The sequence below is a fragment of the Saccostrea echinata genome, unplaced genomic scaffold (assembly GCF_033153115.1).
Source record: "Saccostrea echinata isolate AGI-Se365-2 ecotype Australia unplaced genomic scaffold, CSIRO_AGI_Sech_v1 ptg000009l, whole genome shotgun sequence".
In the NCBI taxonomy this organism is placed as follows: domain Eukaryota; kingdom Metazoa; phylum Mollusca; class Bivalvia; order Ostreida; family Ostreidae; genus Saccostrea; species Saccostrea echinata.
Genome location: NW_026889758.1, coordinates 50,845,827 through 50,861,548, shown reverse-complemented (window position 1 = coordinate 50,861,548; position 15,722 = coordinate 50,845,827). Strand labels below are relative to the sequence as shown.

Here is a 15,722-nt window from a genome sequence, read left to right as displayed (position 1 = left end):
ATCAATTTAATCTTCGTATTCACTACACATGTAGAGGAATTAATCCATGTAGGAGGAAACTTTAAAGATTTTGAGTCACTTTATCAAATTTAAAGATACAGTGTATAAAAATCACTCCTATATGTCTGTAAATACCTTTACTTGATCCAGTAACTTAAGGTCTTTTCACTCCTGTGACCTCATGACAAAGGTAGAGGATGGTTTAAAAAGGACAGGCACAGATTTTGGGTTCACTCAGGTAGATGTGGAAAGGTATGAGCATATGTACATGTATAAATATTTATAGTATTCTAGTCAGAGTTTTGTAGGTAATTGCTTTTTTTCCGACAGAAATTCGTTGAGGTGAGGCAGATGACAAGTTCAGCCGAGGCTCAGAGTCCTTTTGAACAGGTCAGCTCCTTTAGCAAGGAAGAGAATGAGGCAGCCAAGAAAAGAAAAGCCAGGCTGGCAGCCAAAAGAAAAGAGAAAATTATTGCCAAAATTTCCCAAATGCAGCAGAACTTTATCCGAGACAATGCTGATTTGTTTGAATCAACCGATGCTGATACCTCTCTTACCCGTGGTACTTCTGAAATGGACATCAGGTGACCTATTCATTTTTTTTGTTTTCTGATTTGGTTATCTAATGATTTTTCTAAACCTGTTTTCTTATTAATTAAGTGTATAAAGTGTATTTATAGTGACTTACGTATGTATCAATATTTGTGATGGATTAGCAATAAGTCATCAGTGGTGAGGCTTTATATCTTACTTTAATTTTAGTTTAGCAGAATATGAATACCAGTGAATCATTCTTAACAAGTTCAATTTGGACTGTGGAGTTTTGGCAAGATGCTTTAAATCTATAATATGCTGTACGTCATGGAAAGTGTGTGTATATAGGTTTAAGCAATTTCTTTGCTGTGGTGGTCAGAGAAATTAAATGTACATGTATATTAATACATGCATATACATATAATTCACAATTCATAATTCTTTCTTCCCAGTGAGAGTGCACATCATGAAACACCAGTGGCTCTGGGCAAGTACAGAAGTACTCCATGTAGCATAGGCATTACCAAGGCAACCTGCATTCTGTGTCAAGAAGAACAGGAAATCTCACACAATTCAAGGGCCATGGTGCTGGCTGGATTTGTGCAGAGGTAAAATATTTATACAATTTACATGTGAATTTATCTGCAATACACATTGCTTTTATTATGAATCTGTATAAACATGTAGATGATGAAACCATTCAGAGTATTTACATGTATTTCTCTGTTTCAGATCAACCGTGATGTCCCAATGTAAAAGCAAAGAGTTTCCAGATGGTGAAAACTTTGATCCTCTCTTCACAAGTTCAGATCTCTTTGTAGGAACTTTTACTAACTCCTGTGGTCACACAATGCATGCTGACTGCTGGCAGAGGTAGGATGTACCAGTCAGTTAGACATCTAATAGAATAAATCATTTCTTACAAATTTTTAGCATTCAAACTTAGGGGCCTCAGAATTTGTATTTCTCATGTTTTAACGCTATAGCACTCTCATGCTTTTTTCATATATATATATATATATATATATATATATATGTATATATATATATATATATATATATATATATATATATATATATATATATATATATATATATATATATATATATATATATGTTTTTGTTTGATGTACATGTGAACTACACAATTCACAGATATACATAATCCTGTGATTATTTCACTTTTAAAGCTTCGTGGATCTGAAAAAGATTAGCTAAGTTTTAGAAAAACTATTTTAAAAGCTAATTGATTGGTTCACTACTTTCTGCCTCTTCTGATTTGGCACTATTTTGTTCTCTTTAAGTTTCTTCCAAGCCATTCTAGTCAAGGAGAGACGTCGCCTGTCGCGGATCCCCCACTCCCTGAGTTATAACATTGTACAGTTAGAGTATCTGTGTCCTCTCTGTGAGAGCCTAAGCAATACTGTGATACCCCTGATACCTGCTCTACATAGCCTTGTCTCTGACAGGTAGACAATCGTAACATATTACTGTGGAATTATCATTGTTCATGGGGGTACCAATGTTTATGGAATTAGTGGGTCACCCTTACTCAGGAATCTACATTTACAAAAATGATAACTTTGTCAAAGAAATGATTCTTTGAATCATATGTATACATACATGTATAAGTTACTTAAGAAATTACATCCCCTTCAACCAGTGAAAGGTTGCCCAGAAACACTGACCCCCAAAATTAATATGATTCCGCAGTATTCTATTGATGAGTATATTAAGGACATACAAGATATTCCTTATAAATTCTGTGCTTGATTTTTTTTTATTTCAGTGATATAAGCAGTGTAGATTTGGGTTTTGGAGACTGGTTAGATGGGTTGCAAAAAACAGTAGAGAAGTCAACTAAACAAGACAAAATTGCCAGTAAAGGTTTGCTTGTAATTTGCTACTGCACAGAAAACTAAGCATGATTCCTAGTAATATGGCTTATGCATGTAACGCCATTTAAAACTCATTGTTATAGTGAATGAGCATTACCAGACAAAATCTTGCATTTATTAACGTAAATTTAAAGATAAAGGCAACTTTTTTTGTTAAGCTATTTCCAGATACATGTACATTAAAAGTGAGCTTTTTAAAACATTATGCCACTTAAGTGAGCTTTTTTAAACATTATGCCACTAAAGTGGGCTTTTTGTAAACATTATACCACGTATTTCATGACTTCTTTCTCAGATGACCCCTTTCCACTTCTGCCTTGTCCTCTGAGCAGTATTACCAAACTGATGGCAGATAGTGTGGCCAGCAATTTCCAATTACTGTGGCATTATGTCAGCAACACATCAGGGTAATAACAATAAGGTCATATAAAAAAACCTGAAAATATGGTTCTCAGGCCTGTGTGTGTATCCATTTCTAGGTGACCACATTGCAAAGTTTATCATATTTTCAATAGAATAAAAATTTTATCGTGTGGAGAGCAGTGTAGAAAAAAAAAATTCTGCTTGCATTTCACTTGATTTCTCTTCAGAAATCCGAAGCAATAATATTTACAAGATGCTAAATTCTAACAATATCAAAAGAAGCCTTAGTCAAACTTAATGTTGAAAATGAAAGTAGGGGCAAATGCATTTAATGCAAATGAATAACCAAATTTCCATGTATACATGTATATTGAACATGATTTGCAATAATATCTTTGCTGCTTCCATTAATTTTCTCCTCTTCATTGGGTTGGTTATCAATTATTTATCAGAAGTTAAAAGATTTACATACTGTGTGCTTCACACCTGTAGTTATACCTGTTTGTGACGCTTCTGAGAGGACAAAAAAAAAAATTCATATTGGAACTCAAAATTTTGTACTCTTTTAAACTAAGAATGAAGGCTGTATAATGGAGAAAAAAATGTAAGTTGAAATATTAAAAGTATTTTAAAACAAATACAGTATTGGTAGTGTACCTGAAAATGTTTCCATGTCCCTTTAAGATGCGATGAATATCATCATTGAATATTTTGAAATGTGTGTAGTTTCAATAGTATTTTTTTTGTAGAGTAATCACAGTTTTGAATTGGGCATTCTTTATTAAATAAGATCAGTTGCATCAACAATACTTACCTACATGTACATGTATATACAGTAATGTTGTTAGATGTTAAAAAATCTTAAAGTTGTTTGCAGTATATTTATGACAATTTTTTTATTGTTACTTGGTAGCATTAGGGAATAAAAAATGATTCCCTCTTTTATTTACATGTACATGTACATGTATTACCAATAAAAAAGGGGGAAAACCTCTCACCCTCATCTGTTTTCGAGAAAATTGGCCTGGGAACTAGAAAATTCTTTGTACATGTATGTCACCAAGATCAAGATCATTAAATTTTGTAAATGTGCTAGTAACAAATTATTTTCATTGCAGGTACTTGTCTGAACTAGTATGTAAATGTACTTTTTCAAATTAATGATTTTTTTTACAGTGGTCGATTCAGTGAAAGTTTGGAGGAAATGATGAAAAAGTTTGCAAAAGATGTATACTCAGTAAGTAGATTATAATGACAAGTAAATGTAAATACAGCTATTTTTCCTTCACTGATTGATTAGGTCTTTAACTGTATTTTTTAAAAGTTTTTATACCCCCCAAGTTTGGGGAGGTATATAGGAATCACCTTGTCTGTCTGTCCGCCCGTCCGTCTGTTTGTGCAATCTTGTTCAGGCCATAACTTTGTACTGAAGAATCACTGGAAGCTCATTCCTGGTACAGGGATTGCTTATGACCCAGTGGTGTGTTGTGACCTTGACTCAAGGTCATTCAAGCAAGTTCAAGGTCACTGGTAGAAAAAATCTTGTGCGGCCTATGACTAAGTAATGGAGAATCACTGGAAGCTCATACTTGGAACATAGATTGTGTTTGACACAAGGGTAAGTCATTAATTCAAGGTCATTTCAGCAAGTTCTATGTCACTGGCAGAAAAAATTATAAAATTCTTGTCCAGGCTTTAACTTTGTAATGGAGAATCACTGGAAGCTCATACTTGGTACAAATATTGCTTATGACCAGAGGATGTGTAATTTTTTTTAACCAAGGTCTTTTTGGCAAGTTCAAGGTCACATTTACAAAAATTGAATTGGCACTTTAATAAAATTGTGGTGGGGGGTATTTTTTTTGTAAGTTCAATCACAGTACCTCTAGTTTTGTTTATTGCCCTTACACACTTCTCATGTAAATGCAAAGATTCAGCTTTTACTTCATAACTGGAATCCAAACTCAACTAAATCATTTGTTTCTCATTTCTGAGTATACATTAATATGAATTAAGAAAATGAATTGAATCTGAGGCTTCTCTTTTCAGTTTGGTTTGAGTGTAGATCCAGACGACATTAACTCCAGGATCCCTATCATGGCCTGGAATACATGTGCATACACGATTATCAACCTTGGTAAGCAACAATATCATAAATACATACTCTTTTATATAATTAATCATTGGAGAAATTATTCTATGTGAACATCCATGATAGTATAAAAGAGTTAAAAGAGAGATGAAAAATTTACTTCATATCTTGTGTGTGTGTATTCTAATGGCAGATAATCAATCATTTTAAATAATTTTGTACAGTACAAATTACATGTACTCTGTATCTTTGGTACCAGGCACTCTCCTTGTTTGATAAAAAAGTGCTTTGTTTTTTATATGCCCCTAGGTTAAAAAGAAATTGTTCGATAGTCCATCGGTCCAAAGATACAACCTTGATCCTTACATTTAAAGAATAGTGTATATGAGATTGAGATTTCAGATAACTGTTAGTATCTACTGAATGCATTTTGCATATTTCCAGTATGTCAGTTCAAAGACAAACAAGAAAATATTGTCACAAGGAGGTTGATATTCTTCATTTATAATTTACTTAAATTTGTGTCACTGTACTCCTGCACATTGTATTTATTATGCTTAAAACTTTTATTTTCTTGACTCTTAAAACTAAAGATGAATGCAAAGATTTCCATAATCCATGTCACTTTTTGCTGATTACAGAGCAGTACCTGAGAGACGAGATGAAGCCATTGTTTGGTACCTCTCCCTCCAGAAATGTAGACTGTATCAACGCTCTGGTCAAATTTGCTGCCGTGTGTGGTCAGGTCATGCCCCAGGAAGTCATTAAGAAGCATTGCCTGAGGCTACTTTCAGGTAAAGTCATTTACCTTAACTTTGTTCACAATACTTGCAATATATAAAACTCTTTATATTGCTTGAAGTTATCAAAGTTCTTTGGAATAGTTGAAGCTTAAAGTATGTCTTTAAAAATTGCTATTTTTTCCCCTTTCCTGTCAGTTTTACTGAATGTGTGCAGCATTGATGAAAACAGTGTTAATTTTTTCCCTTTTCATATTTACATTACAGGATTACTGACTGGTGGTCTAGAGAAGAGCAAAGATCCCCAGTGTATACTGGATATTGACCTCTTCCACTACCTCACTGCAGTCACGATGGCATTACCCAGCCTCTACACAGAGGGAGCCACATCCAGCAGTCTCCCACTGAACAGCCTGAATAACCAGTATATACTGCAGCTGGTCCTGACAGCACACGTAGTACAGGCCATGCTTCTGTATGATAAACCAACCGAGAGTGAAGATCAAGGTATGAAGGTCTTCTGTAGCTGAACTAGGTGGATCAAGCACATACTACAGAACTTCTGGATTGCATCATTTTACTACAGTTTTACCATGTGTAGCAGTAATCAATCTACATTAGTAGAGATATGCTCTGTAAAGCTGACTAGTGTTTCACATCTATCATTGTTCTTATCCTCATTCATTGATATGAGATTATTGCATATGAAAACACTTTAGTACTTTTCCATAATATGGATAGCTACAAGACAAACATTGAGATAGCTGATTTTGGTACATTAGTTTACAGACAAATTATAAAGTTTTTACTGAAAACAATGCATTGTTAAATTTCAGCTGACATGGAAATGGAAAGTGATGTGGAGTCTATTGCCCTCATGTCTATTTATACAGAAATCAGGAGAAAAGCAGGGTATGATTCCCTCTCCATGATACAGTTTGTTTGGCAAATACTTATGTACTCAAAGATTTAATATGCATATCATATCTATACAGCTGTACTTTGTGACAAATTTTGTGTTTCATCAAAGGTTTAATATTCATAAAATATTCATGGGTATAATTTTTTTGAACTAGTAGAAGTACAGTCTCTTCAGAGTTTGTTGTTTATTATATATTCAGCGGATATACAGTTTTGCAGTTGGGTAAAAAATTCAGCTATCGGAGCTATTTTCATGTTTTTATCAATGTTAGTTTTTTTTAAACTGAAGATGTCTACCACCCAGTAATTCAGACCCATTACCTTGGCAACTGTCAAGACATATAAATGATGCTGTCCTGCCATTTCTGAGATGTGCCACTGTACTGTATCACAATCTGACTGGGGTACCTATTCCAGCCAGGCTTCAAGGTAAGTCCTTTATAAAAAATTAGTAGAAAGACAAAATTCATGAGTAGACAGAAGATTTTTTTGAATGGACTTTAGTCTCCTTTTTACTTGTTTATGCAGATGGTGATTTAAGGCCACAATACTTTAGAATAAATGACTGTTCTTGAACAGCTCAATGAATTCCCGTAAAGGGGAAAAGGGGTGAATTTTCTGGAACAGATCAGTAAAAGCTTACACTGAGGTGAAATCTCTGTATCCTAAATGATGATTGAGGTTAATTTTATCTGAATTTTAATTACAGACTGGACAGAGGAGATGGAGCCTTTCTGTTCCTACCTCTCACTGCCAAGTAATTTCTCAGAACTATTCCTCAACCAAGGGGACCTTCTAGATGGATTACTCAATCAGTAAGTGTCATCTAAAGATTCAGAAAAAGAAGTCAGTTTGTCTAATCTGGTGATTGTGATGTGTATATACATGTGTACATGAGCATTTGCAGGAAGTTCATGTACAGTAACATATGATTATAGTGAATACGGTAATTTATAACTGTTTTTCTGTTCTTTGTTTGCAGATGGTGCATTAGTGACATCCTGAGGTCAAGGTTATCTTCTGCTACATCTCAGTCCCTGGTGTCTTATCCTCTACCTGTCAATCATCTTATTGATCTACCAAATGACTACAGCCAACTGATCAATCAAATCTCCTCATTCACGTAAGTTGCTCCGCCCCCTTTTTTTTAATTATCTTAAATATAATTTATATAAGATAAAATTATTTTTTTTTATCACTACCCCAAAACAAGTTTAACCAGTGGTCAAAAGTTAAGCCCTTGATAAAGGATTTAATCATTGGTCAGCTTTAACCAGTGTTTAACACAATGCAATCCTGGTTATATATCATGTTAAATTAATGTTGATAAGATTGTTTTATTTTGTCATTTAACTGTATTTTTAGATGTCCCAGTTCTAATGGCAATGACAGCCAGCTGCCCACCATGTGTTTAGTGTGTGGGGTTGTTGTTTGCTCTCAGAGCTACTGTTGTCAGACAGAGGTTAAAGACACCAAAGTAGGTGCGGCCACTGAGCACACACTCAGGTGTGGAGCCGGCGTGGGGATCCTGCTCAGGTAACAGTTAGCTTCCTCTATTAAACTTGTGGTTTTCATTTACCAATTACAAAAATAAATTATCTTGTCAAATACTTTTATTATCCTTGCAACTATTTAAGTTTGAATTTGTTTCAGGGTTCGAGAGTGTCAGATAGTTCTCTTAGCTGGAACGAAAGGTTGCTTCATCCCAGCTCCTTATGTTGATAGCTATGGAGAGACAGATCAGGGCTTAAGGTTAGAATGAGATTACAGTATACAATCACTTCATTAAATCACGGTTTTGTTATTTGGATACATGTACATACAATACACGTACATTTATGAACTGTGTCGTCTCTGATTTGGGTCTTATGAAATTAACATTTTTGCAGACGAGGCAACCCCCTTCATTTGTGTAAAGACAGTTACAAAAACTTACAGAAGATGTGGTTCACACATTGCATCCCCGAGACAGTGGCCCACAACATAGAATCTCATATGAACTTGATGAGCATCCACTGGCAGCATCTTTGATGATACTGCCCTTATAGGTATTAGCCAGCAAGTCTTTGGTGTCATAGAGAATTGACAGGGAGAGGACATAAGTGGAAAGCAAAACCTTGAGTCATATGATAAACAAAATACAGAACGGTGTGCAAGGGGACAAAGTAAAAATACATGTAAATCAGTTATCTATTATCTACTTTATATTTGGTGTGTTGGCAATTTTTGTGCTATATCACTTGCTAAATTTTGTCTATTCTATTTTATTTTAAAACAATGTGGTTAAGATTATTGAGAGATTGCATGCAGATTTGTTTTCTTTTTTGGTAAAGGTAGTACCGGTATATATTTATGTGGGGATTACTGTATAAACCAAAAGTTTCCTATCCAAGATTTAAGTAAATATTCTTCTGTGTGAAGGACTAGGAGTGATTTTAGAATTTACAGACTTCTAAATTCATTACTTAGAGCTAATCTGTCCATTCAAAAAAGAGAAATTGAGGGCAATTACATGTACATGTAGACAGAGATATAGCATATATTTTATCAAGTTATAAAAACAGATGGAAATACAATGTAGTCCATTGATGCCTGCAATGTTACAATGTTTCATGCATTTATATGGAGTGCATTATGTTCAGAAATACATATCATAACGGGCTCAGGAGGTAGGAAAACCAGCATTTTGGGATTGTAGCTAATACATGTAGTTATGTTTTTTTTTAATTTTGGCTTTGACTGCAAGTTTTTCAAGTTTTAACCCTCAGTTGTGCTGTCAAACAAAAAGTACTATGATATTATAAAACACAAAAAAGATATTCAAGATATGATGAATGTTAAATGTATAATGAATTCCTTAAAGTGCTGAAAAATAATGTGCAATGTGTTTTTTGAAGATACCTGAACAATTTTTTTTGTAGATTTCTATTGTTTTTCTGTAATTGATGCAGTTCAGAGAGCATGACAAGTTAATTTGATCACTTTTTTTGTCATGACTAGCATAAGTAATTAATATTTCTTACTTGTTTAATGGAATGTTATTTTTTCTCATTAGTGCTTTTTTGTTGCCGATTTTCTTTGTTGGTGTATATATATATTACTCTATTTTAAACAAGTCAGTGTAAACATGGATATTTTTGTGGGTTGTTAATTACCATGGATCAGTAGAGTAACCATATGCATGAGGACTTTATTTCCATGATACCAGTGTAACTTATATTGTTTATGCAGAATACGACATGCCTGAAGGAACTGGAGTGTGTAGAGATATATTATCATGAAAGTTTTGTTTATTTTTTTTTTTTTTTGGCAGAGTAACATTTAATTAGACCCATGCATACATTTCTACATGTACAGTATCTCATGTCCTGATTCCTACACCTTATGACAGATAATATTCATCTTTTGACAAGCCTTTTTATATGATGTTTGATATTAAAGCTATTGAAGCTAAACGTCTATGTTATTTCAATATAACTTTGGTCATAATTTGTGTACATGTATATCGAAACATTAAGCTGTTGATGATTGATTTTTTTAAATGCAGATTATAAATACATGTAGCTTCTTAATGTTCAGATTAATGAGCAATATATACTTTATACAATTGTGTTGTTCATGGTTTATGGGGATGTTAAAATTTCAATAATTTACCCTGATGACACTATTTACTCTGTTTTTTTACTCTCAGTTTTATTTGCAAAAATTCCAGTCATGTGTGAAGAAATGTGTACAATGTTTTACAAAAAAAACCTCCAAAAATATGAGCAAGTCTTTCACTAGAAATTGATTTCAGTAACCACTAATGATTTAAATTACTAATGATATATTGTAGCATTACAGGGTGAAATTTTATCCATTAATATAATATAATTAATATAATATATCATTAGTGATATAATTGTATCATTAGTGATATAATTGTATCATTAGTGTTATAATTGTATCAGTGATATAATTGTATCATTAATGATATAATTGTATCATTAGTGATATAATTGTATCAATAATCACTACTGTGTTAACCACTTATGTTGTTTTTTAAAATAAATAAAAATTCATCCACTCATAATAAAAATGGAAGTCCTTTAATTTTGTTACAATATATCATTTATGGATTTGCATCATCAGTAGTTACTGTAATAGATTACAATGTACATGTTGGTGTATTTCTTGAAGAAAATGTTTTGCATTTGTACAGTATGGTAGCTTGGCTATTTTGTTGTTGCTTGATGCACGATTTAATAAGCTATCACTATGGAATTGTTTATTTTGCAATGTGAAGCAAATTATTGTATGCAGTAATTTTATGTTTCCTATTTGTCTTGACACTTGATTCATTATTTCAAAACAGCTGGCTTTGAAAGTGATAAATTTAAATTGGGCTTTCAGGAAGACAGATTCATGTAATGCAGGATAAACACAATTTTATGTGAAATATACTGATAGATAGTGATTAACAGATTAACCAGTACTGTGCTGATACAAAAACCGTCTCAATAATTTTAGAACAAAGTACATGTGCATGTAGTTAAAATGATCGATACACATTAAATTATATGAAAGTTCTTTTGTGTTGTAACTGCATATAAATATTACTGAATTTTGTAGACTGCAACTAATGCACTTACAGAAATGATTTGGATTTCTGTAAAATTCAAGTCACACAGAAAAACGCACATGATTTTATGATGACTAAAAGTCATTGGTCAAATCAAGATGGAGGGAGGCAAAAGGTGCATTTCTGTCATCTTCCTAGACCACATAACTGCAAAACCATATTTCAAAGTTCTACTTTTGACATTAAATGAGTGTGTTTTGAATGTAATCCAAGATCATTTGGACAAGATAAAGGTCACTTGGGGCACAAAAATGATCCATGCAAATTGATAAAAATTGAATCCAGAATGCACACAGTCAACAAATAATTTTTGTAAGGTTAGTGCATTTTGATCAGTAAATTGCATTGTTTTTTTTTTTTGTTTTCTTTTGTTTTGTTCTTTTTTTTTGGTGTCTTAATTAATCTAACATTCCTTAAAAAAAAAAAGAAATTGACAATCAAGAGAGCCTTAAATTAATTTTCACAAGTGTCAAGCATGTTCCGACGAGGAAAATGTTCCTGGAGATTCTATAACTCATATTCATTCTATCATTGAACTACTGGTAATAATTTTTGCTCTATAAGACAATTTCTGTGTTTCATTGTTTTCTACTTAATATTATGTTATTTTCTAATGAAGACACAACTTTTTCTTCAACTTGTTGAAAATACATCTTTTTACCAGTATTAAACAAATTTGGTTGAAACAATGTCTTGCATGCTATATATATCAAAGTAATTATAACATTTATTAGGATTTTTTTCTAAACCAATTAACATAGACATTGATGCTCTCTTTGGATCGTCCACTCCTAACTTTAAAAAATGAAGAAATAGTTTTAACCTAAAGTTGATTTGAACATCAATCTTGTCACTGCTCCTGCAAAACGAGCTTATTTTGTACCTCGTGAAATTTTAGCTACGAATATGTTATTGTTTTACTTGTTCATTATTTTTTTTAAGATAAGTTGTACTAGGATTAGATATATTGAATATTGGAATTTTTAGACATCTGACGGTAAGGATCAATATTTCTCAAATCTGTTGTTCATAAGAAAATTAAACTACATATTTCAATGTTTTGAGCCATAAAAAAAACTTTTGCCAAGAGTCTAATTTGACAAAATCACATCGAAGGTAAAACAAACTATAACTTTAGAGGAAATTCGCACAGTTTTCGAATGTGATAAGTACCTACACAGATGCTGAAATAGGCCCACATCTGCGTGGCATTGATATAATAATTAACCTTTGTAATTTTGTAGTGACAAGTGTTTGATTGAATGTGATGGAAATGGCAAGAGGACGCCGAAAGAAGACCCAAATGAGTAACAACTTCATTTGGACTGGAGGTGTCGTCCTGGAAATAGGAAAGGTTTAGGATAAATGATGATTTAATCCTTTTTCATGAGATTCTTAGCAGACATATCAACAGATAACGAAGTAAATATCAATAAAAAGAGCAGAAGTCTGATCCAAACATTTAACACTGGGAAAAGTTAAATCAGGAGAGACGTTATTTTCACGATGTCAGAACAAAAAAGCCTTAATCTTGAGGATTCTGATAAGGAAAAGGAATCATTAGGTCTTTTTGTCTGTGGTGTATGCTCAACATCTTTTCCAAATAAAAGGAAATTGACTTTTCACTTGAAAAAGAAACACAACCAGTCCTCTAAGATTCCGGACTGTGAGTTGATTTGTTATGTATGTTGCAAAAAATTTTCCCAGCCATATAACCTGCAGCGTCACCTCAGCAGGGTGCACATGAAAGACAAACCATTCTCATGTGATCGCTGTGGAAAAACTTTTTCTGACAAACGTACTATGTTACATCATAGGGAGTATCAGCATTCTGAATATCGTTGTGCACTTTGTGGACTTTCATTTGATGAAAACGAGAAGCTTGAAACTCATCAGTGCAGTGCAATCTTCATTGAAGGTTCAGAAAAGCCGTATGGGTGCAAGATATGTAAGAAATGGTTTGGAAATGGAAGTACACTACACTTGCATGTCAAAACGCATTCTTTTTTAGAGGAAGATTGTAAATTAGTTGCCCATTATACATGTGGTGTTTGCACAAAGGTATTTAAGACCAGAAAGGAATTTAATGATCACATGAAAATCCACAAAAAAGATCAACTTGCAGAAAGGAAAACAACTCCTGATATTGTATATCATGAACCAGAAAAAATAGTCATCAAAAAGATTGACTCAAAAAATGGCAAGGTTCTTGTGGAATGTGATGTATGTGGAAAGAACTTAAGTATAAACTCAATTCAGAAACATAGGAAAATTCACAATGGTGAGCTCATTATGTTAAACTGCTCTGTTTGTGAAAAAGTTTTTTCATCTTCGCATAATCTGCAAAGACACATGAATACTGTTCATATGAATAAGAGGTCTTTCTGCTGTGAATATTGTGGGAAGCAATTTGCAGAAAAGGCTACGATGCTTTATCACAAATATACTCGACATGCCAAAAATGCTTGTAAAAAGTGTGGAATTTCCTTTGAAAGTAAGTCAAGGCTTCATAAACACGAATGCTATGCTGTTCTGTATGATAATGGATCAAAGAAACCTCTGTATGGATGCAAAAGATGTAAGAAGTACTTCGTTCACAGGTGTAAACTCCATCGCCACATGAAGAATCACATTGACTCTGGCCCTAAACTACTTTCTGCCAGAAGTAAGCGTTTAATGGAAAAGTTTAAAAATGAAGAAACAGATGGAAATAATGAAATGGAGGATAAGAAAGACAGTTCTGATGAAAGAGGGAGAAGTAATGTGTCTTCAGACAATAATGACAGTGATAAATATATATGCTATTCCACAAAAGAACCAAATGATGACATGAAAATCCAACAGAAGAATTTAAATAAAGATAGTGAAATGCATCCTGACTTGTCCCTATTTCATGAACCCAACAACATTGCTGTAAAAAAGATTGACCCAGAGAATGGTTTGGTACTTGTGGAATGTGACATTTGTGGAAAGACACTAAGCATTAATTCTATACAGAATCACAAGAAACTTCACAGTGGTAGGCAGAGTAATTTTAAGTGCTCTTTTTGTGAAAAGGTCTTGTCGAATTCACATAATCTGAAACGACACATAAATGCTGTTCATATGAATGAGAGGTCTTTCTGTTGTGAATATTGTGGAAGGCTATTTAAAGAAAAGAGTTCTATGACATATCATGTGAATTTTCAGCATTCAGATATTTTCTGTAAAAGTTGTGGACTTTCTTTTGAAAATGAATTCAATCTTCAGGAACATGAATGTCTTGCGGTACTATATGATACTGGTAAAAAGAAAAATAATTTTGGATGCAAGAAATGTGAAAAATGTTTCAGTCAAAGATATAAACTTCATCGTCACATCTGGAAACATGTTCGTCCCAAAAAAATCTCCGCCAAAAGTAAGCGTTTGATAGAAAAGTTCCAAAATGAAGAAATGGAGGATGATGTTAGCAGTTCAGATGGGAGGGGGATTTCCTCAGACAATGAAATTAGCGACTCTGAGATGGGTAATGTAGAGAGTAAAGAAAGATCACCTGAAGCAAGAGAAACACTTTCTGTTGTTAGTAATTACACAAATCACAATGAAAATTCTGACAAGAGAGCTGCAGGTGTCCTATTTTGTGAGATATGCAAGGAAATGTTTGTGTGTGAGGATGATTTTGAACATCATCAAATGTGGCATGAAGAAGTGAGTCTTAATACAGAGTGACCTCTTGACCCTGGCAGTGATTGGTCCATGGAAACGGGACATACTTTGTAATATAACATTCCAATACCAAGTGATTCCAACAATTCAGTTTATAAAAGGAATGATAAGCATTAAAACTCCATATACAAAATTGTATGTGTTATCTATGATTTGGAAATGAAGGTTAATTTGGATCAATTTGGATTTGGATTGATCCCTACAGGGTCCAGTTTTAAATTTGTACTGTAAATGTCGAAAATCTTTCTGGAGGTAGATTTGCACTTTTTGTTCGCCAACCCTTTGCATGGGAATTTCTCCCCGCTGTGTAAGCATTTCTATGTTTACAGTATGTACTTTGTTGTAAAATTTTGATCAACAATCTTGAGGAAATTCAATTTTTGCAATTATGTTTCCTTAAATTAGTGGACTAACATTCATATTCTAAAGCAGTCAAATGTAAATTGCTTGTTTGTAGTATTTTGCTGAAGTATTTTTATGATGAGATTTGTTTGATGTTATTTTATTTATTCATTCCATCACTATTTTTATTGTGAGACCATATTATTCATATGGATGTTTATTATTTTGTTGTCTTAGTATGTTAACTTCAAACTCTTTGAATTTCAGTGTTTGCAAGATTAAAAACTTAAAATCAATCTCAAATGTTTGTATTGAATTATTGTCATTTTTATTTTTTGCTTTTTAAAAGATAGAGGTCATCATGTTAAATTTGCTAATTTTTAGCTCTTCTGAGCTAAAGGCTCAAAGAGCTATGCTATCGCCATTTGTGACATTTGCAGTTGCATAAACTTTTTTGGAAAATGGGCCATATCTCAAGAACCCCTTAGTCAATTTTTTTTTAATTT

At 33.1% G+C, this 15,722-nt stretch overlaps 2 protein-coding genes across 3 annotated transcripts in view; both read left to right on the top strand.

The window, feature by feature from the left end:
• The window catches only part of LOC133183039 (E3 ubiquitin-protein ligase UBR2-like), a 29,509-nt gene extending 18,392 nt beyond the window's left edge, over nucleotides 1-11,117 (top strand). For both annotated transcript variants that reach the window (XM_061317961.1, XM_061317960.1), the window contains exons 30-46: nucleotides 331-584; nucleotides 987-1,142; nucleotides 1,267-1,407; nucleotides 1,839-2,003; nucleotides 2,324-2,421; nucleotides 2,728-2,839; nucleotides 3,972-4,032; nucleotides 4,845-4,932; nucleotides 5,529-5,681; nucleotides 5,895-6,134; nucleotides 6,464-6,539; nucleotides 6,838-6,977; nucleotides 7,258-7,363; nucleotides 7,531-7,671; nucleotides 7,914-8,084; nucleotides 8,202-8,300; nucleotides 8,438-11,117. In XM_061317961.1, the coding sequence (XP_061173945.1) occupies nucleotides 331-584; nucleotides 987-1,142; nucleotides 1,267-1,407; nucleotides 1,839-2,003; nucleotides 2,324-2,421; nucleotides 2,728-2,839; nucleotides 3,972-4,032; nucleotides 4,845-4,932; nucleotides 5,529-5,681; nucleotides 5,895-6,134; nucleotides 6,464-6,539; nucleotides 6,838-6,977; nucleotides 7,258-7,363; nucleotides 7,531-7,671; nucleotides 7,914-8,084; nucleotides 8,202-8,300; nucleotides 8,438-8,579 (2,343 nt within the window). In that variant the 3' untranslated portion in view covers nucleotides 8,580-11,117. The remainder of the gene's footprint in view (nucleotides 1-330; nucleotides 585-986; nucleotides 1,143-1,266; nucleotides 1,408-1,838; nucleotides 2,004-2,323; nucleotides 2,422-2,727; nucleotides 2,840-3,971; nucleotides 4,033-4,844; nucleotides 4,933-5,528; nucleotides 5,682-5,894; nucleotides 6,135-6,463; nucleotides 6,540-6,837; nucleotides 6,978-7,257; nucleotides 7,364-7,530; nucleotides 7,672-7,913; nucleotides 8,085-8,201; nucleotides 8,301-8,437) is intronic.
• Nucleotides 11,118-12,418: 1,301 nt separating this feature from the next.
• LOC133183038 (zinc finger protein 91-like) lies at nucleotides 12,419-15,353 on the top strand. The gene has a single exon (XM_061317959.1). The coding sequence runs from the start codon at nucleotides 12,676-12,678 to the stop codon at nucleotides 14,875-14,877; it is 2,202 nt and encodes a 733-aa protein (XP_061173943.1). The 5' UTR covers nucleotides 12,419-12,675; the 3' UTR covers nucleotides 14,878-15,353.
• The last annotated feature ends 369 nt before the right edge of the window (nucleotides 15,354-15,722 follow it).

Bases quoted from the DNA above. Each gene is read 5' to 3' on its own strand.
- LOC133183038 (XM_061317959.1), top strand. From the start codon at position 12,676: ATGTCAGAACAAAAAAGCCTTAATCTTGAGGATTCTGATAAGGAAAAG.